The sequence below is a fragment of the Pteronotus mesoamericanus genome, unplaced genomic scaffold, assembly GCF_021234165.1.
Source record: "Pteronotus mesoamericanus isolate MK-2021 breed Mesoamerican mustached bat unplaced genomic scaffold, CSHL_Meso_final contig_116, whole genome shotgun sequence".
NCBI classification, from domain to species: domain Eukaryota; kingdom Metazoa; phylum Chordata; class Mammalia; order Chiroptera; family Mormoopidae; genus Pteronotus; species Pteronotus mesoamericanus.
Window position 1 is genome coordinate 6,832,807 of NW_026555027.1, and position 26,044 is coordinate 6,858,850.

The 26,044-nt window shown below is 48.0% G+C and overlaps 1 protein-coding gene across 1 annotated transcript in view; it reads right to left on the minus strand.

Moving 5' to 3' along the window:
- The window catches only part of DSCAM (DS cell adhesion molecule), a 524,904-nt gene that overhangs the window by 11,473 nt on the left and 487,387 nt on the right, over positions 1-26,044 (minus strand). The window contains exons 28-33 of the mRNA XM_054578507.1: positions 20,888-20,918; positions 14,745-14,860; positions 11,440-11,589; positions 11,141-11,161; positions 3,470-3,667; positions 1,832-2,134 (exon numbers count right to left, since the gene is read on the minus strand). Of these exons, the coding sequence (XP_054434482.1) occupies positions 1,832-2,134; positions 3,470-3,667; positions 11,141-11,161; positions 11,440-11,589; positions 14,745-14,860; positions 20,888-20,918 (819 nt within the window). The remainder of the gene's footprint in view (positions 1-1,831; positions 2,135-3,469; positions 3,668-11,140; positions 11,162-11,439; positions 11,590-14,744; positions 14,861-20,887; positions 20,919-26,044) is intronic.

Sequence of the window (26,044 nt, forward strand, 5' to 3'; positions counted from 1 at the left end):
CTGGGAAGATTCAGTGCTGAAACTCCTTAACTCTTGCTCTGAACCCTGGACGGGGGAGGTGGACGTGAACCTTGCTTCTTGTCTCCTTGCCATGCGACCTCGCAATCGGAGCTTTTTTCTTTTCTCAAAAGCCAGTGCCACAGTATAGGCTTCTACACGCGTCGGGCAGCAAGTGCTTGCTGGGTAATAACGTTTTGCCCATTTCCTCGATGCGGCAACTGAAGCCCAGCAAGGCTAAGAACATGACCACAGGTACACTTTTCTCGCCTCCCGTCCTCCTCACCCTCAGGCCGGACAGCCACAGAAAGTCATGGCATTTGTCCTATGTTTTTCTGCATTCCCCTTGCGCATAAATGTCAACAACAAAAAAAATTTGAAATAAAAACAGCCATAAATAACAACTCATTGTCTCCCTGAGGAGGTGGCTGGGATGAGAATAAATGAAGCCATCAGTCTTGACTGTCTGCTGGCATGGGTCTCTGACGCTATTTGGAAGATTAGTTGCTGGATAGACAATCCTTATTTTATGTATTTTTATGCATTTATAAGGCTCATTTCAGCTGGGCCGTAGGCCATAAAACCCAAAGGAATCACAGTAATTTAAAAGTGAAGATAAATTTTTGAAATAGAACCAGTATAGTGGCTTGGAAAATGGGAGAAAGAGAAATAAAACGGAAACTGGATTCAACAAGAAGGGATAGGTCAGTCTGTGAAGGAAAAGCGACATGCACTTGTTTTAGGGTGAAAAAGAAGTGATTTTTCAGAGAATATTTACAACTGGCTGCCTTGGTTTGGGCTCAGTCTAGGCCTGTGTCTTATTTGCCCTGTATGTTTGTTTGTAAACATATGAGTTGATGCTTAAAAACTGTTGAGTGTCCATATAAAGCTAGCATGTCTGGCTCCTGCTGAGGAACTGGCTCACACCAGGTCCCCATTTCTAGTCGGGATCAGTTGGGGGGAGTTCGTTAGGGTCATTTTCCTCTAGATGGTCACTGAGCTCTTAGCTCTTGAATCGTTCACGTCCCCCACTCCCTCTTCCCTGCCTCCTAGTCTCTTCGTTCGTCCGTTTACATGACCTGCCAGGCCCTGCACGCATTTGGAGCTGTGGATGTGCACCTCCATCCACAAACCCAGACCAGTCTTTCATGCTCGAGGCAGAGAACGTAACATGAGCCCGTTCCTGTCCCGCTGGGTAACTCAGTAAAGCCAAAGCCCAAATGCTGGCACACCGTAGGAGCGCTCTCCTCTGAATCCCTCAGTATGGAAGTCTTAAAACACAGCCCCGTGTTTTTGATGCTCCTCCCATTAAGTAGGGGGTGGGGGTCTCCCTCTCCAGAATCTGGGCTCTTTGAACAATAGAATATGGCTGAAGTGACGTGTCACTTTCTGGCCCGAGCCTTAAGAAATTGGCTGTTTCCGTGGTCCATCTTTAGGCACACTGGCCCTCAGAACACAGTCACCGTGATATGAGGAAGCCCAGGACACTTTGCGGTGCAGAAACCCACATAGGGCGGATGCAGCTCGCCCTCGCCCTCCCGCAGAGGGAGCCGCTTTGCAGCGGGCTCCTCCAGCCCTAATCGAGCGTCTCTGCCCCGTCTGACGCCTCTGGAACAGAGATGAGCGGCCTCCACGAGGCACTGAGCAGATTTCAGACTCATTAACAGGATAAGTGATTGTTGTTGTTGTAAGTTAAAAGCTTTGGGGTGGTTCACTGCACAGGAGTCAATAAACAGAACACCCAGTCCAAACACCAAGAGGGCTCTCCAGGCAGATGAGTGTGGATGGGAAGAGGCGCTTCCCTGTACAGTGGTGCGCGCATTTCTTTGCTCACCTGGCCGATGTGCCTTTGGAACCGCCATGTTCGCCACTCGTCCTCCATCCTGAGGTTTGGGGGGAGACGCAGTGAACCTGCAGATCCCCGATTCTGAAGGGGTGCTGGAGGTCAGACTGTCTGTGTACTCATTTGTCCCTGCCGTCAACTGTTCGGACGATGTGTCCGAGATGAAGCACTCGGTGATGGTGAACTTGGCGTGCCGCAGCTGCTCCTCCATCTTGGCGTGCTCGTAGGCCCTGGCCAGCTCTTCGTATGTGGAGGAAGCACTTTCCGTAGAGACCATGCTGCTCCGAGCGCGATCTGGGCCGGGGGCAGAGGGAACAAGACACGGGAGTTATCACCTTGGGTTTGCACAGCCTGGCCACCTTCTCGGGTCCGTGGCTGCTTCTCCCAGGTGGCAGCACGACAGTGCAGGAGCCCTGGGTCCTTGTCTGAGGACTGCCTTGTCACCTGGATGCCGGCATCCTGGGCTCAGAGAACACTGTTTCTCTGTCCTCCGGTGCCCCCAGCCTGGGACATTTCCATAAATCAGTAGTGCTTTCCCCTTAAAAACCTCTGCTTTTCATGAAAACAATTGGGACCATGCATAAATGACCTGCAGCGCCCCCTCCCTGTGACTGACGGCAAATGCGTCTGTGCCGCAGAGACGTCAAGCTCGTGGGTGACTGCTGCTCTGAGGGCCGGCTCCTCCAGCCCCGGCCTGGCCGGGGAGATGCGGCACATGGTAGAAAGGGAGCTGTGACTTTGTACGGAAACTGGCCACTCGGCGGAATGACTCCTGGTCTCCGGGACTCATTCTTTGTGTCTGCCACCCTTTATGGGGACAAGAACACCACCAGGTCAGAAAGTGGCACATCTGGCCAGAAGAATCTCTGCCTTTTAAGCCCGCAAGTTTCAAAGTTTGGAAGTTGCCTCTGTGGAACTCTGAGACTCTTCCAGAAGAACTAACAGCCATAAAAATAAAGCTACACGGTGACACTCCTCCCCTGGAGCACTATTTTTGCAGGCTATCATGCAGAACAAAAGAAAATGGGTCTTAAAATTGGCTACAGTTATTAGGTTTTGATATAATTTCTTTTCAAAATTTAAGATGGGGGAGGGGGCGGGTAGGCAACCCAGTGCTATTTTTAGGCCCTGACTTCCCTCAGAAGTAAAACCTTGGTGGTTGACGGCCTTGACTAGGTAACCTACCTTATAATCGACCTCGGCTTAAGTGTCAAATGGAGCGCCCTAGAGGGTGCTCTGCCCTCGTCATGCAACTCCAAGTGCAGCCTCTTAATCCTGGAGATGGCTGTGGGTCAGACGCCCTCAGAGTATAATCAGAAATTCCTGCAATCGTGTGGGTGGAAATGTAAAATGTCTGTTTCTGTCAGTGGGGTGGGAATGAAGAGGAGAACACAGAGTGAACCTGAGGTTTGGGACGCCTGCAAAATAGAGGCCCACAGTTCTGTGCTGCAGAAGTCACTGGGCCCTGGGTGTTGTCTGCGCTGCACAGCGTTTTGGTGTCTGTCAGATACATGGTCCAACAGTTTGAAAGTGACCTTGAAAGCGAGGAAGCAGGAGCCTGTGAAGAACCCTGGTGTGGGCTGGGCTCGTCCCAGGGTTGAGGAGCCGGGGGTGGGGGGCAGGCCCTACCTGTGTCCTGTGAGGGGCTGACGCTGTAACTGTCGCTCTCCTTATCCATCGATCCCGCCGCCCTGGGCGTGGGCAGCCTCCAGTCCGTGGTGAGGGTGTGTGCTGAAATGGTGGGGTGGGGTCTGTTGAGGGTCCACTGGCTGGCGTACCGGTTTCTCGCTGTGGGCCCAGCCTTCGCATTCCTCCTGGTGGTGGGATCTGGGAAGAGTCAAGAACAACGTCTGTATTGGTCTCTGGAGGTGTGTGGCCAGCTGTGATAAAGGTGCTGAGTGCAGTGCTCCTGACTGAGCCCCTGGCCCGCCCTGCAGACTCCTGCCTCCAGGAAGCCCTCCCTGACTACCTTTGTCCAGAGCACTCATTTCCTCTCGCCCATGGTCTGAGACTTTCATGCGATTCTTAAGCACTTAAATGAGCCCTGTAAGGGAAGAACGTTAGAACTGGACTTGATTGTTATGGATTGGAGCCCTGCTTTCAGCTCTGAAGAGTTTCATGATCTAATGGACATCACCTCAACGTTCTGAGAATCACCGACTTCTCTGATAGGAGGGAGCTCGGCCAAATACGTTCTAACGGGGCTTCCTTTCCACAGTTCTGCTGCCTTCAGGTGCTGTTGCGGGTTGAATTATGTACGCCTAAAAGATTTGTCCGCATCCTAATCCCCAGGACCTCAAACATGATCTTATCTGGAAAAACGGTCACTGCAGATCGATGCAATTAGTTCGGATGAGATCAGATGTGACTCCAACATGACTGGTGTCCTTATAAGAAGAGGAGACAGACGCAGGAGGGGAGAAGGCCATGGGACGATGGAGGCAGAGACTGTTGTCATAAGCTGAGGAACAAATGTCAGCAACCCTCAGAAACTAGGAGGAGGCAAGGAGGGATCACCTTGCAGGTTTTAGAGAAAGCACGACATTTTTTTTTGGACTTCTGGCCTCCAGAACTGTGAGACCGTAATTTCTGTTCTAAGCCACCCAGTCTGTGGTCCGTTGTTGCCAGAGCCCCAGGAAACTCATATGGCCGGGCGTCTCCCCCGGCATTGTTTTCTTATATTGACTCACTGTCTTGAGTATGACTTTTGTATTCATTAATTAAATTGCAAGTTCCCAGAGCAGAGGGATGATACTTTTTTTGTGCGAACACCTTTGGGCCTTTGCACGCACAGCAGCTTAACTCTTCAGTGACATTGTCTGAACTAGACAAAGACTTGGATATTCAATGTGCAGACCAAATGGTTAATGAGTATCTGGATTTCACTGTCTACCATCTTGTACAGCTGCTGCCACATGGATTTCACTTTCTCTAAATCCAGAACCAAAGGCAACCAGTCAATGCGGGGACCAAGTTCCTTGCTTGACTCTTTGGTGAGCTAAGGCAAAGCTGTTCTAACAGCACACACCGTTGCACACTGGAGTGGACCATGCATTGCCTTTTCTGGAATCCTGTGGAAAAGCGGAGAGGCTCAGTTGCCTACAATGATTTTTCTGGGCTCTAGCCAGAAGGCAGGATAAGATGCTGCATGGGCCTTTTCTATCTTTGATTCTCTGCTTCTCAAAGAAGAATTTTATGCAGTTACCTTTCAAAATGGTCTGGTCACTTCTCAACACAGCAGTCTATATTCACTGCTCAACACCAGTGAAGTATTTTAGAGAGAACAAAACCAGGAGGGTCAAGCTGCCACATGATTACACTGACCTGCTGACATGCCCCCCCGCCCCGAGCCTGGCTGGCTGTCCAGGGTCGGGGCTGGATGTCTCCAGGGGGCCCTCTGCAGAGCTCGCTCTAATGCCTGCCACACCGAGGTCCTCAGATGAAGACACACTGCCCAGGATCACTTTACGGATGAAGCAATGGAAGCTCAGAAGGAAGTGGCACAGCCAATAAGTGATAGAAATGGAGACCCTCCCTTTTGGTGCAGAGGTTGCCCATTACGTGACCGCCATGTCCCCAGCCTGCACACCCAAGTGCTCTGATACGGTGTCCGCATGACACCGGCTCATTTATAACTCCATGCTGGGTCCTGGCTGGCAGACACTTGGAAGTGGGGAAATGACTTTCTTTTTAAACGGAGGATTTTCCTCTTTGCAAGTCTCTAGTTATTGGACTTTGTCCCTAATCCATCATTCTACAGTGCTGGGGAGAGGAATTAACACAGCAGCTGAATCAATAGGTTTTAAGATTTCCTGGGTTATTAATAGGCTCTGTCTTGGTGCATATTCTCTGGGGCATTGATCTGAAGGCACATTTCATCCCTTACTTGCAGGATTTCATGGAAGACTTTATTGGAAAATTCTTTTTTGTTTTTTGCCTTGATTAGAATGTGAGTGAGTTATGCTAGAGTGACAAAGCCTCTGGACAGCAAGGTGTGAATGATGGTGGTATCTCTCCCCTAAAATGCCAGGGGAGAGGTTCTCAAAGAGACAGAAAAATGTTCTCATGGGCAGGAGGCTAAATGTCTTCCGGGCACTATCTACTTGATAAGTGGAGCTTAAATAAGTGGAACTTGTTATTTAAATGCTAATGAATCTTTTCCAGAAAATTACCCAGTCCCTTACATAAATTTTGAAAGTTCTCATTTTTATTATTCTTCGTTTCTTGCAACTATGGCTGTGGATCAGGTTCATTCCTGGTATGCATGCTTTTTGGGGAGGGGGTCAGCCTAACAGTCCCATTTCAAGGATGCTATTTCCATAAGCCCCCCAAAACCCTCACCTGCGTTTCCTCTCTGGTCAAGCCCACCCACCAGCGGTCAGGCAGAAACTTCACCCCCACGGCCCCTTTCCCCACTGAGCTCGCCCTGTGTGGAAAGTTCCATGGTTAAACAGTATATGTCAGCTTCTATACAAAGCTGGAACTCTTTTCACGTTAATGTGCTTCATTTCCCCTTTTTTTCTATAGATGAGGACAGCCTTACAGTGTCCTGAAAATGTTGGAAATATAGGTCATGATATTTATTTCTTTCAACCACAGCCTACAGCTCTCTTCTGCCCTGGGTAAAATCCTCTTAGTATACAGAATACTGGGGTCGTTGACACATTTTTTTTAATAATCAGGTTTTTGGAGCTGTTTAGTACTTGAACTGAACTCTTCTCTCTGATAGCTCCTGAGATAGCAGCTACAATAAAAATTTAACTTGATTCCACATGGAAGCTTCCTTTGTCTATTTCCTTAGCTAATCTACTACCCAAATACATGTTGGAATTTACTGTCCCCAAATAGAAAGTATTCTATTTGGCTCCCCAACATTGCAACATAAATACAACTCAGTGATGAGGCATCCTGCTTGCTGAACAGCTAGTGAATTAGAGGGTAAGTGATATACATAATTCTTGGCCTTTCAATATCAGGTCTGAACCTGAGTTCAGCTTCTGCCCATTGAATCACATCATTCTGATGATTCTGAACTTGGGATAAGAGGGTCTCTTATGGATAACAGGGTTACAAAAAAACATGTCATGTGTGCTAGGATAGTGGTATTAACCAGTTTTTATTCCCTGCTGTTATAGATGCCTAGGTCTCAGCTTTTTGTGGTCAATTTCCCAGCTATCTCAGGGGGAGGATGAAACTAACAGGACTGACCATTCCTGTCACTTAATAAACCAACGGCCATCATGAGATTATACATTGGACAATCCTCTCACTACATGTGTTTTTCTGCAGTGCTTTGTCTAATACCATGCTGGGTGAGAGAATACGTATCTTCAAAGTCTCAAAAAGAGATTCGATCCATGTTGTGAACGCTCCTTACTTAATAGATATTGGGATCTATTTGGTTCCTGGATGTCCTCTAAGCAGCAGCATCTCTACCTAAAGGCAACCCGGCAGGGTTGAGAGTGGGCGGGGGCTTTGGAGTTAGGCGGCCTCCGCTTGATCCAGGTTCACCGCTCCCTGGCCGTGAGCTCAGGGCACGCGCCTGCCTCCCTCACATCGGACGGACGTCTGCGGAGCCTTCGTGGGGCGTGGCGAGGTGAACGTGTGAGAGCGCTACAGGCACAGGGGAGGGCTCAGCAAATGCCAGGGCCTGGCCCATGATTCCTGAGTGACAAACACAAGGCGAGGAGCGATGGGACATGTCCTGTTCCTGGGAAGGTGCTGGCAGGCCATTTGACAGGCGGCTCGGGGCAGCCAGAAGCTCCATGCAGAGGGTCTGGCAGGAGGCAATGCCCATTTCCAATCATCCTAGGAGACGCCGGAGGACGAGGAGCCCGTCAGCAGTGCTGGTGGGACAGGAGCTGTGTCCCGTTCCTTTCCCGGGCCCAGCCCGGGTATATCCGGGGGCTCGGGCACTGCTCCTTGCCTGAGGGAATGAATGATGCATGAACGGCATGGATGAACAATTTAAGTTCTGGGCAGCAACCTTCTTGGTGAGTCTCTGCAAACTGTTTTGGGGGAACTGTGTACATAGTAAAAGGGGCACTTCTAACGGGGGGCGGAGATACACGCACTCGGCTGATCTGATGTCTTAGAAAATGGAGACCAGAGAGGGAAAGAACAGACTGCCCATGTCCGGTTTGCAATGCTAAACGTGCTTTCTTTTCATCCCTTTTACTCTGACTTCAGACCGGGACGGTCGGTGAATATTTCGGCGTGTGGACCTGAATGTTTATTCTGCGCCGAAGCCTGTGAGTGGAGCAGGGGCTGCTGACATGCACGGAGTCCCAGCTTTCGAGCGTGTCTGACCCACGTGGCCGACAGGGAAGGAAACGGGCCATGGACCCAGCCCAGGCCATGTGTTTCACAGGCCGAAAGAGAGAAACAGCCGATTGTGCGATTTCTCCCAGCCTTGTAATAAGAATTTGTTGCGACTCTTTGGCAAACTAATGAAATGCTTAGAAACATCACTTCCAAGAGGCTGTCACAGTCTAGTTTGCAAACAGTGTATTTTAGATGCTCTTCTTAAAAATAAAGCGTTCCCACAATGACAACACAGTCCTACCATAACTGGAATAGAACAATAATGTCCTTTGTAATTGAGGAAATAGACTGTAAATGAATCCCTGCAAATATGCCAGACTGCAGTGAGAAGCACCTGTTCCAGGGGCCTGAGGTGACACAGGCGTCACATCTGGGCAGAGGTGACAGGTTCAGTGGTGCAAGAAGCAGCCAGAGAACAGGGCTTCAGAAGGTGCACGGCTTTGGGTTCCGGGGGCAATTCTCTGGGTTGGGGGCAGCTGCCCACTGTCTCTATTTCTAAATAAAAAATGGGTGCCCTTAGTCCCTCCCTCACAATGTGGTTTGGGAGAGGATATTTAATAAAAAATGACTCCAAAGATCTTTTACTAATAGAGAATGTTCTGCAGACGCTGAATGAATAACTCCATTTTTGTTTTGAACTCGAGACGGATGCGTGAACTTGAGTAGATGCGCCTGCCGTTTGTCAGCATTATTTAGTGAAGTTCATCGCAGAGGGAAGGAATGTTGTTCTAAAAGCTGTCGCTGCTTCCATGGGACACGACCCTCAAGTGAAACCGCAACATGCTCAGAATGAAACGCAGCGGATCACGCTGGCCGAGAGGCCTCCCGAGGCCGGGCCCACCATCTCTCTGGCTCATCCCTTGCTGCCTTCCCTGTCACTCAATGCATTTCAGTGCCACTTCTGTCCCCAACATAACTTAGGAGCTTTCCCTCCTGCTCCCGCACCCTGGCAGGTCAGACCCTGGCCGTGACCTGGGTCGTGACTCCCACCATCACCTCAGGGGAGATCTTCCCAAAAGTCTCCCACCGACGTAGCCTCCCCACGTGTCCCCACACCCCTCAGCTGACTCACCATCGCATTGTTCTGTTCTATTTTTTCCTAGAACATATGGATATATGAAAAATGCATTAGGACTTTGTTTAATGTCTAACTTCCTCCACTAGAGTGAAACGAATGTCTTTTTTGCGTCTTACAATGATCCCTTACCACTGTGCACTGGGCCAAATGTAAAGTGAACCTTTAATAAATATTTTTGAGTCTGAATGAAGGGGTTCTTGAAGCTCCCCAGCCATGCTTACAATGTGATAGCCATGAGAGATGGGGACATGCCCGTCCCGTGTGCCCCCTCCTGCCACTCACGGCTCAATGGTTATAGCTTCTGCTTGCGACTCATATTCATGTCTCTGTGGATGCTCTGAATGTCTTCAGATCAACTTTCTCATTATCCTGGGGCCTACAGTGCAGTCAGAAGTTTCCCTGCTTTATTGCACCCCCTCCCAACTTGTCTGCTTACCACAAACCTCTGGGCACGTCTCTGCCAATCAAACACTGAAAGGGAGCCGAAAATGCACACGCCTTTCACCGAGCAGCGGGAACAGCTGTGCTGTGCACACGGCACGCTTGCAGGACCCTGCGTTCCTGTGCTGACACTTAGAGGAGTGTTCCTCCATGAAGGGGGTCCAGACCCCAGGCACCGGAATCATCCGGGATGGCTGCTACAATGCAGGGTCCTGGGCCCCGCCCTAGACCAGGCGTGCCACAGTCCCGGGGCGGAACCCTGTACCCAGGGGTCGGCACTGCGCGCAGGCATCGTGCGCGATTCTGATGCACACAGAACAGTGGAAGCCACTCCCTGCTCAGGTGTCCTGTTTTCTCTGCCTCTTTCCTATTCTTCTAATGTCTCTATTAACCACCATACTGACTGGGACAAGGGAAGGCTGAAATCCAGGGGCCATCGATCCAAGTCCCCTGGGATGTATAACCTGCCCCTGACTGAAGGGAAATAAGAGGCTCAACAATGCATCTGAGTGGTCCTGAAGTGGCCGGAGGCCGGGCAGGCGGATCATGATGGACAGCTGATCGCAGGAGAGCATGGTGAGGACCTTGAAGTAACTTTTAAGAGCAAGGCTCTCTAGCACACACACCCCTTTGCTAAGCTAATTCTCACTCTTACCCTACGCACGTCTCTAGAATGTACTGATGTCATCGAAGAAGAAAGGAGGTGAGGTTAGACAGGAAGGAGAAAGAAAAGGATTCCACAGCATGTGCTTGAAAACCAGTGTTCCAATGAATTTCATTACAGCTAAAACGATTTTCCTGCACGTTACTCTGTTACACACGAACCAACCGGTTTGCTTCATGAAGCTCAGGGCATTCCACAAATGCCTCGCACGTCCGAAATTATAAAGAATAGCTTTTAACACTATAATATTTATTTTTCTAACTGTAACACTTTAAGAGTGTAAATTTTTGCAAAGAGGGTGATTAGAAATTTAAAAGCTAGACATCAAAGCTTCCAAAATGATAATAATCAGGACCTCCATTTCTCAGCCTTTAAAGAGATTTAGGAACAATTTCAATTATGAAGGAACAAGAATATCTAATTAATAAGCTCTAGATACATATTAGGGAATTTAATTTAATTGAGGAATTAATTTCCATATATTATGTATGCAAATATTAATGACTTCACTGAGCAGAGTCCCCAGGTTCCCAGAACTCTATTTTCCTCAAATGGGGTGTTCAGGACAAAAGCAAGAGCTTTGAGGGCAGACAGACTGAGAGCTGAATCTTGGTTTCACTGCAGATTATGTGGACAACTTTGGGCGGTTTACCTAACTCCCTCGAGACGCAGTTTCCTCTCTGTAAAATGGTGAAATCGGGGCCACAGTATCTACCATATAAGTAGGTTCCTTGCAGGGTTGTTGCAAAGATAGCAGATGTGACATCCCAACCCTGGCACTAATAGTAATTACCTTTTTCTTTTCCTGCGTTGTCTAAATATAACAAATACACTTGATCTGAAATTTCTAGCACTTTCATAGTTAACCAGTACAAGAGTTATTGGTTATAACTGACACAATTTTAATAACAGCTTAGACGAAGCAACGAAATCTCAACGCCCCGATTAAAGATGTTCTCATACCCCCTGGTTTCTCAGGCATAGGGCCCAGCAGACTCCCCTACATTTTTGCTTCACAGGAATGAGGCAGTTACTGCATTGTCAGCATTGGTAACACCCACGTAAAAAAGTTTGTGTTGTTGGACCACTCACTCGTTCCTGGCCGAGCATCCGAAACGTCCACTAAGGGCCCGGTGGCTTGTGACACCGACTGGTAATGGACCGTGTGTGTCACCGTCAGGGACTTCTGTTTGGCTGCCTCTCCAAAGTCGGCATCCGTCAACAGGACGGTGGAGCGATCGTCTACAGAACAGCGAGGGACACAGAAAGCTGAACGTTCATCCCCCTTTAAATAACTCGTTGGCCTTCCCTGAATCCCAACAACAATAACAACCTCATCTAAAGCAACAAAAGCAACTGAAAATTCAAGCACTATGGTAGAATGGTCTAGAACTCCAGACGTTAGGGTTTTGCCTTGGAGCATGGCAAAGAGAATGTGTGCAGGGAAGGTGCTCCTCTCCCGGGACTCAGTCTTTTCGTCAAGGAATTATTGATTGGTAGGGCTGGGGCGGGGCGGCGGGGGGTGCTTTTGTCGCCGCTGCCTGTTTAATAGAGTTTGGGATTGATGTGTTTGTCAAAAGCTCAGCTGGGACATTGCCAGCGATGTCAGCTGCACCTGGTCTTGGGGCTGCCGTTTGAAGGACGCGCTGTTTGAGTGCTAGGAAACTCCCCTGCAGGGGTCTATCCTGGGGTGGCTCTCACCCAGCACTTGGCAAATGTTTGGGGTGGGGTAGGGGAAGGGAAGAGAATGGCCAGTCTTCAGAGTTCAGAATGCCTCTATTTTAATGGTTTTGAAATGTTCCGTTTCTTCCCACCTCTTCTGAACCCTATTGACTCTAGAACTTCCCTTAACTAACTTCTCAGAATGACTCACTAGACAGATTTCCCAGGTCCCACTGGTGTAGGTACAGAAAGGTTCGAGAGGTGGCGTCTGGGTTCAGATGAATGGGGAGCATCTTGGCGCTTGGAGGAGCAGTTGGTTGGGCTCAAGATTTTCGTTACTTTGTTGTGACAGTCTTCACACTTTCTTAAGAGCTTTTTCACTCCGAGGGAAACTCTGGTTAGGATATAGGGATTTTTCACGAATTCGGGCGCTGCGGCCTTGGAGGACACTAGTCTGAGCGACCGTTCAGCCGGGACCTAGCTACAGCGTGCCTTGACACGGAGTGGCGAGGTAGAAGTCACAAACAACACAGCGAGACTTCTGTGCCCAAAAAAGGCTCTGAACAGAACGAACCTTCCAAAACCCAGTAACTCAGGCTCTGGCAGGAGGGGAAAGCCTCTTGAAGTCAGAATAAAATTTCTTGGCACAGAAAGAGAGGGAAGGCTGCCAAGGTGTCTGCTGGCATCCCAGCTGGTGGCCCAGCAGAGGATGGTCCCCAGGCAGGCGCAGGGCTGCGCTTGGGGGGCTGGCCCGCAGCCTCCACTCACCCCTTGAATAGGGCGACCTTTCTACAGAGACAGCTCCTAACACTCGGACCCAGCACCACGGGCTGACCTCTACATTCCGTTCTCGTCCAGAATACGGCTGTGTAGTGGTTTCTCATGTGCAGCCCTGCTAGGAGCAGTGCCAATTATCTGCAGGGCTAGGTTACAAACTTTTAATGGAAAAATTCAGGTGCCTGTCAGTTTGCGAGGTTAACAATTCGTTCCGGGCAGAAATTAATGGTGCTTTCATATTGGATTCTTGCAGTCTGAGCCCAGAGCATTTTAAAGCATCGTATTTCTACTTCCCCAGTAATTAGAAAATGCCATCGACCAACTGTCAGCATCACCAGGAGGTAAGTGACTCTTGGTGACAGATGATCCTGTGAGGGATGTGAAGTGTATAGAGGAACGACGGACAGCGCGCTCTCTGGTTTGGGCTGGCGGGGACTCGCCACTGGGAGAAGAGGCCCCTCCCAGGCTCCATCCCGCTGCCTATTTTAACAGTCAGAGGTGGGATTATTAACAAAAGAAATATGGTGCCTTGTCCTGTTGTGAGCAAATTAATAAAATGTTGTGTGTTTCAGGAGGGGCAGTGCCCACTCACCCAACATGGGTAGTATTTAACTACACCTGGTTGATCGAGAGCCATGCTGGACGTGACCAGCCTTCTCCAGGGGCTGGAGTGCCTGGACCAAACTTGACTCCACCCAGGGCAGCCCAGGCCGCAGAACCCATGAGCCGTTAGGTCCAGATGCCTCTGCTCTTGTATAAGAACATAATAAAGCAGGACGGGCTCGAGGGGCAATATAGGTGCCCTGCCGACCTGGCCATTTACCAAGGCATTCCTGGCAGGAGGGGCTCGAGGGTAGGTGCCAGGACTTGAGGAGTCTCAGCCAAGCCACAGGAAAGGGTTGCCCTGGGAGCGAGTGCCGGCAAACACTTTCCAGAACAAACACAGAGGGAAGTTTGAAAAGAAGCAGCCTCCCTAACCTGCCTTAGATTCTGTTTCCATGGCTACTGGGAAGCTCCGTGATACGTCTAAGGCAAGGGGTTCTGGGAAGTAGCCTGTGGATATGGAAGCAGGCGGCTGGCGGGGGCCTCACCCTGCTTCTGCTCCTACCCATCTGCGTGACCTCGCAAGCTTTGTAACCTCTCGATGTCCCAGTTACTGAGTAGTACCTATTTCCTGTGTTGTTTGGGAGGGTTAAATTAAATAACGCCCGTAAAGTGCTTGTAAAAGTACATGACATTTAGAGAGCCCTCAATAAATAGGAACTATTCTTCCGATCATTATTCTGCGTGGAAACAGAGTCTCGGATTCTGGAGCAAATACAACCATCGGGGCAGGCAGCACGGGAAGGCGGACTTGGAGTGGGAACAGTCCTGAAGGACTCAAGGCCCCTGGGTTCTGGGCGAACAAGTCTCAAATGCTTTCCAGGTGTCCGTTTTGTAATTGTGGGACAAGGGACCTGGGTGATCTCCAAAGCACTGTGAAGAAACCTTCTAGAACATCTATGGGGTGCTGGGGGGTGGAGCAAAGAGGCCCGGTGCAAGGACGTGTTTGTGAGGCATAGAGTTTAAACATTTTCTTTAATGAAGGCCTTCATGGGGTTGATGAGGAGAGCATAGGCTGGGTCGTGTGGCCGTTCCAGGCTTATTTGGCCACAGGTGTTTGTCTTACAGAGAGGCACCAATAGCTCCCCGCCAGCCCCCGCCCAGGAAGGACCCAGAGTGCACCAGACTGGGGGAACTCCTCTCTCGGGTGACCTCTGAGGTGCACATAAGCTCACTTCCCCCCACATTTGCTGGTGCTTATTATTCTCCTCGGTAACAGTTCTCTGCCTTTTAACTTCTTTGCTCATGTCGCATTCGAGGTGGTCTCATATCTAACACGCCCCACCCCCCGCTGTGCGGGCTGAGAGCGCGGCTGTGGCAGCCGCACGGCACTGAGTCGTGAACATGCCCCTTACCGATGGTCTCCATTGTGTCTCTCTCTTCAATCAGAAGCTGAGCCCTGGGGATGTCGATGTGCATCCTCAGGGTCTGCTGCTGCTTGCTCAAGGTGTCTGAGGTCCGGGTGTTCTTGCTGGGGACAGAGTAGAGGGGAGGCATCAGCAATTCCAGGTCAGTGCCACATTATGCCGACGCGTACTTGTGCACAAACTTGGTTTCTTATCTAATTATGGGAATGCCTTGTGGCGGGGGGAAGGGGAGAAGCACAGGACAGAAGAATTTTCCCTTCATTCAAACTGTATTTGTTCATGTTAAATTTCAGCAGTCAGTTGTGAGGTTCAGAAATTACAAATTGTCAATAGAGACTGGTTCTCTAGCTATCAGTAGAACCTTTTACATTTCCCTTTTCTCGTGTAAAAGTCACCAACAACATTTTTATTTGTCAGATGTGAGCTCCTCCACTGAAGGCAAGAGGGGAAGCCTGGAACCAGCTGTTCACTGGGTGGGGTGTTTTGCTAATGGATTTGTAGCTGGTAGGGTTTGATTTTTGTTCTAGTAACCAATCATAAACCTTGTTAGCTTCCCTGCCATGGGTTTGGTGTTCCTAACCAATATTGCATTTTAGGATAGAAAAAAAATGCAATTACTGTAAGAATTTTGTCTCAAAATTTGTGTACCAGAAAATTACTCTTCAAGTGAGCTGCCTGTTGAAAGTAAATGAAAACAGGTAGTAAAACATTATAATCAAATTCAGTTACAGCTTGGGGCAAAACAGAAAAAACAAAGAAACAAAAAACCAACCCTGCGTGTTACACAAAAATACAAAAAAGTTGATAAAGGCTTTAATTAGCAATCTGCATTAGGAGAATAGGTGCTTAGTTCTTGGAGATTTGTCAGAATCAGGCCGATTATTAAAATGATGTTTACTAAAACGCCCTCCAGAAGCAATGGTCGTTCAGGTGATTCTGTCAGTGTGATGATCCATGGCATCCGGATCGATAATTGTCAAGGCCTGTTCTGAGGAAGACGTCAGGAGCCTGGTCCCCGCCGTGATGAGTTAGTGACAGCTAATGGAGAACAAAGGGGAGCCCCGTCTGCACCTCGCGTGCTTTTTGCTCTAAGCAAGCCTTCCCCAGGAGCCCGAGACCCTTCCTCGTCTCCGAGGACTCTCGCGCCCTCTGGCTGAAGGAATAGCCATCCCCTGAAGGTCAAGGTCACTCAAGAGGCCCTTTAGACCTTCCCACGGCCAAGTCCGTGTTCATATCCTGAATGTTTTATAATGGCCCTTTTGATCACTTGTGTACGAACAAACCAGCCCCTGGAAACGACGGCTTCTGCAAGGTGCAGGATTCCTACCTTGATCTTGAACCAGATTTCCTGCGCCACAGAGGAGTAACTGGGTTATGTAGCTAGATTATGCTAATTACGTGGAGCCCAGATTCAAACATTTTGGCCTGAATTTTTTGCAAGGCCTGTATGCTCTTTTAAGTTATCTACTTAACTAGGTTCCCACTTTATTTGCAGGTGTGTTTTTTTAAAACAAAGATTCAAATACTTGTATAAAAGGCAGGGCACTTGGGTGGCCCGGGGGAGGCCATTATGTGAGGCCCAGACAAGCTCTATTTCCCCCCAAACATACCGGAACTACTCCCCTGTGAATATCGGAAGGATCTGTTTAGAAACTTCACTAGGGACTTGAGCTTGTCCTTGTACCAAAAATAGAAGCGTGAGTCCTTTCCTCCTGCTCATCTTGAATAGTTATGAGGCAGCCAGCGGCTGCCCGACTAACCAGCGATGGGCCCAGGCGCAGGCTGCACTTCACAGTGAGGGGTCCGCTGTCAGACTGACGCAGGAAGCGGCTAAATGTGCTGCGATTGACACAGACTCAGCCTACGACTACGCTTTATGAACAAGGACAATCAAAGGCGGAGGCAGGCCCCTCCTCCCGGGACTGTTGCTTCAAAGCCCCGCAGGCTAGGGGCAAAAAAGAAACCCCCAAAACCAAAAAACCAACAAACCCCCCCCCCCAAACGAAAAACACACCAATAAACCTGGAGATTCAGGGGCTAATTGTTCCTCCCTCCCTTTGCATTTGCTGTCCGTTTGCTGAGAACACTCTGGACCCCACCCTCACCCCAGTACCCGTGTGGCTGGCTCCCTCCCTCCCTCCTGACAGGTTGGCCCCGTGGGGCAACTCAGGTTTCCTCTCTCTGCAGTCCTCCCCGTTCTCTGCTTATTCTGGTCTCCTCAGCACTCAGTACTCCTCAGCATGCATTTAATTGACTTCTCTAGTCCCTGTCTTTCCCATTGGAATGAATGTAAACTGTACAAGGGATGTTTTCATCTGTTCTGGTCCCTGTATCTTCCTAGACCTTAGAACAGGATGTAGCCAAAGTAGGTGCTCGACAAATACTTATGGGAGGTAATTGATAAATCATGTCGTTTCGAGGGTACAATGTGAGCTGAGTGCAGGTCTCAGAAGCTTGGCTTAAGGACAATAACATTTTCATTCTAAGTGAGTTATTAGGTCCCGACTACAGTGTTTCTTTAATCTTTGCTGCCATATTTTATAATCTATTGTTGTATGAAGGCTGATTCTACAAAAATTACAATAATTAGTCATTAAAACAATAGCCAACTTAAAAAACCTGCTGTTTGAAGAATTCTCATTTGTGACCTACGACACGATCCTGAATATTTTCATTGTGGTAACAAAAATGTTCCTTTTATATAATACAGGCTCATGCTAAATAGATTAGTTATTATTGAACCCTAATCTTCCACCACGCGTTTGCCACCTGGCGGGCTGACGGCAGTCACGGAGAACCCATGCTCGTCCACAGGGAGTGGCATTGCTGGGCTGAGCCAATAAACTACTAGCAGTTGCTATGACTCTTTAAAGTTTTACTATTTCCTTAAGCTCTGTGGAGAAAAAACCTAATGAATATGTCTGCACATCCTCCCCCCAACATGATATGGAAAAATCTGTAAATATACCAGAGTCAGACGTCATTGCAATAGTTGGGTGGGTTTTTTTCAGTACGATGTATAAAATGTATTTCGATGTGTATAAAAATACGAACATTGAAATCACTAAACTAATGTACACTTTCCATTTGAACCTTCTCTGCTTACAACTAGCCCACACTGGTATTGGTCCTAGGACAATAATCATGTGTTGGTTAGTGTCTTAAGGTTGGCTACTCTCCCTCTCAGAAGACTGAGATTTTGCAAAAAATGACTTCTGCCCTAATCATATAGAAGGAAAGCCCCTTCCATCTGGGCATGGTGGGTGAGTGGCTGGGGCGGAATGGACGCGTGTCGCGCGGCACGGACAGGGATGGGAGACCGCGCCACGTCGGGGAGCCCCGAGAGGCCGTCGGGTGGTCTGTGTTTGTCCCACACTTGCCTTGGCCTACCTGACCTGGGGGCAGCTAGCCCCACTGAACTAAACAGAGACTTCTTTGTGGAACTTGTTTGGGAGGTTCGTGTTACCTTCCTTAAGAGCAGAGGTGACGAAGCTAAGAGAAATTTCCAACTGTTATTTTTAGGTGAGGGAAGTTGGGCACAGAGAAGGAAAACGACATACCCAAGATCACCAAAACAGCTGGCGGCAGGGTCAGGCCTAGAAGGCAGGCGTGTGGTTCTGTGTTCTTACTGCACCAGCTTGCTAAATCCCCAGCTTTCTAAGAAAGCAGCAGCAAAACATTGGGGACAGCAACCTTATGGCCTCCTCTGTACCAATGTATGTGACTTGCCGAGATTCCACAGCCACCTTTGAAATATAGTTGGCCCTAGACTCACCAGGTAGGTGACAAGCCTGTTGTTGCTTGGTCTGTGAACCTGCCTAGTTCAGGCTCAACTAACTCTCCATGATTAAAAGCATTGCTTTTCCTTCTAAATCAATCCCATAAAAATCCCCCTATTTGGGGAGCTTGGAAGTTCTCTTCCTTTTAAGTCACTTTTACCCTTTGGAGGAAACCCACCTCAACTACCTAAATTGGGAGTAATTACTAGTTTCAACGTTCCTAATTTTATGTTGGCAATGGTCAGCTGGGAATACCATGATTAAGTCCCGCTCACACCAACAGGTGGTCTTTCAACCAAGTAATTGCCCTATTAACGAAGAAGGTGATGTCTTTCTAATATCTTGCTTGGGGCTAACGAGAAGGGGGAGGGATGCATTCTAGGACAGCAGAGGAGCTAATAAATACCAGACCATCCTAACTGAAACTTTTGTGGAACATGTCAGAAAACAGACGCCAGTGTCTCGGGCTTTGGACAGAGGCGTGCTCTGTGGTTTGGAACTGGATGGAGGAAGTGGCCAGGAGCTGCCTGCGAGGGCTGCAGGAGCCAGGCTGGGACACAAGTCAGTCAAGTGGACAGGAGTAGGGAGAGGAACAGGGCCCCGCTGGGCTGAGCAAAAGCCCTGCATGGTCTAAAGGGGGCACAGGACAGAGCTCCAGTCAGCCATTATCAGCTAGGCTGTGCCCCGTGTGGCCAGAGCATTTCCAAAAGTCAGGAAGCCAAAATTTTGTGTGAAATCTCTTGAGTTCTGAATGTCATCAATAAATGTACATTTCTAAGTCTACATGAGAACATTTCTTTTATTAAGTAGATAAGTTGTTTGAATCAAATGGCTGGGGCTTGTTTGTTTGTTGTCCAGATGCTTTGTCAGATTGGCTCAACGGAAGTTCACACGTGTCTGGGTGCTTCCCTGTAACCACAGAAATGTCCTAATACTCACTTAGCGAGCAAGTGCAGACTTTCACAAGAGCAGGGATTCAAGGTACATGGACATTTTCATAATCTTCTCATGCAAGTCAGAGCTCGTGTAATGTGATTGGATACCCGTTATGAAGGAGATAGTTTACAGGCCATTGGAATTTCTGAATTCTCCTCTGAACTCCAGATTCTGGCTACCAGCCACCTGACACTTTCACTGGATGCTTAAGAAGCATCTCAGATTCAACACGACCCATACAGACCTTTTCATTACTTCTAATTGACAACTTCCCTCCCCCACCCTACAAAAAAAGTCCATACTCTGCCTCCATCTTCCTAATCTTGGCAAATAGTACCAATGTTCATCTTCTTGCTCACACCAAATATTTCAGAATTACCTTTGATTCCTCCATATCCTTTATCTATAGCTCACATTGCTTTAATACATGGTGTGGCCAAGCAGAGATGTCTGCAGGAAATGTAATCCATGGGCCAGTGCTGGTCCACCTTGACCTTAGGTCTTCAAAGATACAGTGATTTGGGGCAAGGGCTCTTTGTGAATAACAACGAAGTACTAATTTTATATGCAAAGATGGGGGAGAAAATGAAAGCCAGCTGTGGTGGGGTTGGAGTGGGAAGAGACCCCACACCCCACTCTCTTCCTCTCCTACATGAGACATCCTAAAGTGGCAACATCAAGTTCACCCTCAGGGCCCCTGACATTGTTCTTACTTGGTTCCTAGACTTTGAGTATCCTTTTCCACTTCTGGTTTAATCATTACCATGTAAAAGGTTTATAAGGCAAATACTGGGATGTGTTCCATAGTTGTGAATGTTTACTTACTCAGCTAGCCCTAGTCACTCATCTTCTTAACAGAAATGACGGGGGGCAAGTAAAGCGCTGGGCACTGCGGACTTGAGGGTGACATAGGCCATGACCTCCCGGACAGGGCACGACTAGACATTTGCAGCAGAAGTTGGTGAGTGCTCCAGTGTGGGAGGGTGGAGGGGGGGCGCTGAAGGTGCCGTGGGAGTTGAGGCCCAGGAGAATCTTCCTCGATCAGCCTATTGCCTTGGAAGAGCACAGGGTCCCAGAAATTTCCTTCTGTAGTTTGCTCTTCACTGTTGTCTTGCTAACTCTCTCAGGAAGAAGGCTTGACCTCAAATGTGGCATATTTGGGTAGGAGCAAAACCAAAGCTACTCATTCACTAGGTGGCATTTTTAGTCCCAGTTTAATGGGAAACATGCTAATGGTTGAGTCCAATAAGCAGACAACTACCTGCGGCAGGTGTAAAAGTATAGTACTTGCTATGTTTTGGTGCATAAAATGGAGATTATCTGTCAAAAAGTATACATCATTAAAAAACCCCATTAAGGCAAGTTGTAAATTGTTCTTTTAAACATGATATCCAGAATGCTAGGTTTCATGCTTACCTCATGAGCATTTCAGCTAAGCTCTTTGCATCTGGGGAAAGAAAGTTAATGTTAGTACATGATAAACAACTCATTAACATTCACTTAGGCATTTATGATCAATATTCTACAGAGTCACATGACAATAGTCATTTTGAAAAATAATCACATACCCATATCACTACTAATTACCAAAAGGTTAGTGGGTTTTTTCTTTCTTTTACATGGGATCTATCTATCTATCTATCTATCTATCTATCTATCATCTAAATTACTATATATACTTTTAAATCACAAAAAGAACACCCTGGGGCCATAAAAATTCTCAGACCCCTATTAGAGGTTTTATTACAATCTACTTATTTGCCACTTTTACAAAACCCAACCTTATTTTTGGTAGTCAGAAAATTAACATTTCAAAAGTAATTCATTTATATAATGTAAACAGTACTATTTTTCTTATCAAAATATGAAAGTTAAAAAGCTTCTGGCACCATAGGTCATTTTAAAAGGCATTATTCTATAGTGCTGAGTCCCTTAGGTTGAATAAAGACTTGTATAATTGGCCTATCACTGTCTGGAAACTTAGATGCTATTTTAAACTCAGAAATAAATTTTTTCTTTATACTTTTTTCTCTGAGGACATTGTTTACCAAGATCTCATTACCACTCCTGACAAAAGTAATCCTGCCTAAAAATGATGTGGAAAAACAATTACACTTTTTTGATGACAACGCTTTGAAATTTTCATTCCCCTTAAAATATAATTAGTTCTTTTTACATATTTTGTCCTGTGAAACATGAATTTTTTTTCTTCAAACACAAAAGCCTTCTTTTTTTTTTCTCTCTCTCACTGCTTTCCAAAAAGTCATGATGCTAACCATAGTGTTCAATGGACAGAAGTTTCTGGAAAAGCATCTAGCTGACTGTGCAACTGGCTGTACACTGAAGAAATCCGTATGTTGGAGCATTTTTACCTTTCGTCTTTTGGGGGCTGACATCTAAATGCAATCATTTTCATGTGGGGGAACAGCGTGCTGTCCTGAGAGGTGAGGACAGTCACGGGGGCACCACGTGTGCTGGCACGCCCAGGGGCCGGAGCCCCGTTCTTCGAGCCAGCCGTGCCAGCTCCCACCGCAACCTCACGCCCGGGCCCCGGGTGTATGCACAGATGGGCTCAGTCTGGGAAAGGAAGCAGCTCTCTTCCACCCGACCCATATGGCGAAGCAAAGGAAGCAAAACAGCATTGAATTTCCCAGCTCATGTCTTTATATTTATCCGCAAAGACAAAGTAAATATGATGAGTTTCTTCTCTTCCTGAATGATTTAACACTTGCAAAGTAAATATATAGATGCAAAATGCCAGAAGCGTGGGAATAATTAGTTCTATGTAACCACCAAGCAGTGGCTAGTTCAATACTCTAAAAAAGAGGGGGAAATCCCAAGATGTAAACATTGTACTTCTGCTCCTGATTTGAAGGTAACTCAGACCCACGTCTTCAAAAGGGACCTGCTTTCTTGAATTTGCTCATCTTTTTTTTTTTTTTTTCTGTCCCTGTGATTTTTTTCATATCGGCATGCTAAGGAACTGCTGTGTCCGACAGGTGAGGACAGAGCCCCCCTCAAGTACTGAGGGGCCGTACCTGCAAGTCTTCTTTGCCTATGGCATCTTTGTTGAGGTTAACCTGGTCCACAGGTGTAGGTGCCCAAAGCCATTTTGATCTACCCTTCCCCATGCTTATCCTCTTAGAGCACATCCCTTCTTTTTAAGTCTTAGCTACTCTTTCTGATTTCACCTGATAATGTGAGAAAAATTGTATCAACGGGAATCTACTTCTTCCATGAGTTCACCTTGGAGAAGCTCTGGTGGAGTTTGAAGCACCAGTTGCCTTCAGGGACCATGTGTGAATGGCTTCCGGAGAGCAGGCCAGGCTGGGCTCCCAGTTAAGCACGCACTAGGAATCCGCATTGTGCCAGTTACTTTAGGACTGCTAGCGTGTGTCCCCTTGTATCAGTCTCTGCCTGGGAACTGTGTCCTTATTCAGCAACCAGGAAACTGGGACCCAGATATGTTCAGTCATTAGCTGCAGCTGAGCGGGAATTCGCAAACCACGTCTGTTGGTTGAAACTCCTTTTTCAGCACTATCCTTAAGGCCCTTTATACACAGAGTGGGATATGTGTCATAAGTTCAAGGACACAGAGGAGCCGAGGCCAAGTGCCAGCTGACTGATGGAAGCGAGCCCAGGAGAGCAACGTCTCAGGCTGAGTGAGCCTGGAAGGATGCAAGAGTGTCCCCACCTTAAGGGGAGCATGAAGCTCGGGGAGCACAGACTGGAATGGGGCGAGTGCCCCATGGCCCCGGGTCAGCATGCATTCCAAGGGCTGTGCAGCAAGGGGTCGGTCGGTTGGACAGGACAGAGCAGTTTCCGGGTGTGGCTGAGTTGGGGATGGTGACGACATTGCGGAGCTAAGGGGATGTGACTGTTTATTGCTGAACATAACCTGGAAGCTTTAAACTGGCCCGAAGGGAGGAGTGGAAGGCGGGCAGAGGTGGTGGGGGGTGGGGGCCGGTGCTATAAACCAGCACAAATCAGGCCATCAGAGAGCTTAGAGGGGGGATTTGTTGGCAAAGGTGACAGGCCGTGAGGGTCGGATTAGAGGACTGCAGATGACATCACGGCAGACAGAGGGCATCTTCATGGATTAGGGGCACTCGGGGTGCGGGGGCAGGGGGACGGCAGAGGGCCCGGGAGAACGGCAAGATCTGGCATATGCAGGGCAGGGTGCGAGGCTACACGGTCTATAAGGCTGTGTATAGGGTGCGAGGACAATAGTCTAGAAGTGGAAGCAGAAGCGTGGGTTCAAACGTACTGGAGCACTTAGCATATTAAAGCAAGATGCGGCCGTGAGGCAAAGCTGTCGGAGGCAGATTTGGAATCAAGTTTGGGACAGGTGTCAGGGCTGAGATGAGGCTCAGGGCCTTATTCATGTTCATGCAGGGACAGTGGGAAGCGACGCCAGACTCTTGGTCCCACCCCTACAGAGGGGTAAGAAGAGAATCTGTGGCAAGTTAGACAATTAAAAAAGAAATCATGGAATCAGAGAGTCTTATGAGCATTAAAGAACTTTCCAATCAGCCTCCTAATCAATGTTTGCATCGCTTCCCCAGTGCCTTGGATAGAAGTTAAAGTGAGCCGGGCCACCAGAGCCCCAGCAAGGGGTCCACGCAGTCACGGTGGGTACGGCACCCCACCTCTCGCTCCCAGAATTGACCCGCCTGTCAAGTCTGTTGGTCTCGCCCACCTCCACTGGTCTCCATGGGACTGTCACTTTATTCTGGCTCCTTAGCCCAAGTCTCATTTACTAGTCAACAGCTCCCTCCCTCGCCTCCCCAACGTCAGACTCTCAGCTCTCGAAGTGACGTCCACACTGCCAGAAGGGTGATGGATCTGAGACACCCCCTTTACTGTGTCACACCGGAGCTTTGAAACTCTCAGAGGGACTTCCCTGCCATGGAGACGCCTCAGCACAGAGGACCAGCCTTTGCATGATGGTCCCAGCTCTCTGTCCAGCTCTGCTGCCTCTCACTTCTGACCCCAGCCCTCTCTCTGAGCTCCTTACTCTTGCCTTTTCTGCAGAGAGCCCCTACACTGTGTTCCTCTGAGGCCATCCACACCTTCTGGAACCATCTGCAAGGCACTTGAATATGTCCCCATAGCTGCCATGTCTGCTTATTTGTGTCTACTTTCTCTTTTCTAGGTTGAAATCCCTAATTTTTCCCAAACACTCCTCAGATGGCATCTTTTCTAGGTACTTCTCTACCTGGGACTCTTCTCTGTGAAAGACCTGTGACATGTTATTGTCCTTTATTAAATGAGGCTGCGCCCAGAAACTGGTGATTTTTTTTTGAGATCCTCCTCTTCATACACCAGGGAGAACACGATGTTCATTACATGTGTTGCAAATGAATTTTCACAACATATATAGGAGACTTTATAAATATCCCTATTAATTTTATCTCCTTGGCTCCAGCCTTTCCAAATCTTTTACAATTTGGAGTCTCTCCCACGTGGATTCGTGCCAACTCAGGATGGGCCCAGCCTGCCTTTATTCCAGCCACAGCCTGGCGCGCCTTATCAGTCAGCCCTGCCAAAATGAAAATTGGGTTTGTCCGGGCCTCGGCGACCCCTGTCATTTCCTGGCTGTTCGCAAACTCTCCTTTCTATGACCTAAACTAATTTATTTCCATATCTAATCTCTAGAATTTATTGTCTTTGAAAATGGGTATGGAGTAGGACTATTTTCTAGTGCCTCTGATTATTCCAAGATTCTCTACAAAGGCCTTAGGATTATGTCTGGAAAAATCTCATTCACAATCCTAAAACATTAGGATTTGGGGGTCTACAGACCAGAACTCTAAGACACCTTCCTTAATCTTTCCAGTGGGGGACAAAAATCTTTCCCTTCAGTGGATTACCATAGCGGTGATTGGTGTCCATGGTATCCTGCTTACATTTGGCAATTGTGTTATAGTTCATTGTAAACATACTTTGCCTCCCTTACCACCAAGGGCTTAGAACTATTGTCTTATGCACCATCCCTTCTCCTCCCTCTATAATGACTAGAACATAGTAGGATTTGAAAAAAATCAATTTAAATAATTAGGGACTCTGATTATTTTTTTAAGCAATCCGAGTTTCCCCTTGCCCTCTTCCCTCCCTCCCTTCCTTTCTTTGTGATTCTGGTCCCCATTTTCTGGCTCGACTGGCCCTCCTCCTGGTGCACATCAAAACAGAGCAAATATTGCTACCTCCCATCTGTGCATATGAGAAAGTCATCTGAAGCCCCTTCTTGCCCAGCATAGCTAAACAGCCTTTTGTGTTGCCTGTCACATTTTTTTTTCCCCCACAAATTTCAGCTCAATATGAGATTTAGACTTGGTGACACCTTTCTCCAAGCTCCTTGCTGCTCCTGTATATCCATCCTTGGCTCCAGCCTCCCAATCTCCTGGGTTGGGAAATGATGCAGAAATACCACCAGGAGAATCTGTCTAGGGATGCCGAGACGAGGAAGGAAGGAGTTTCAAAAGTACAATTTGCTAACACTTGGAATGCACAAAGAGGGCGAGAAAATTATATCCAAAAGAGGAAGCTGGTGATCAGAAGGTGACTGGTCAT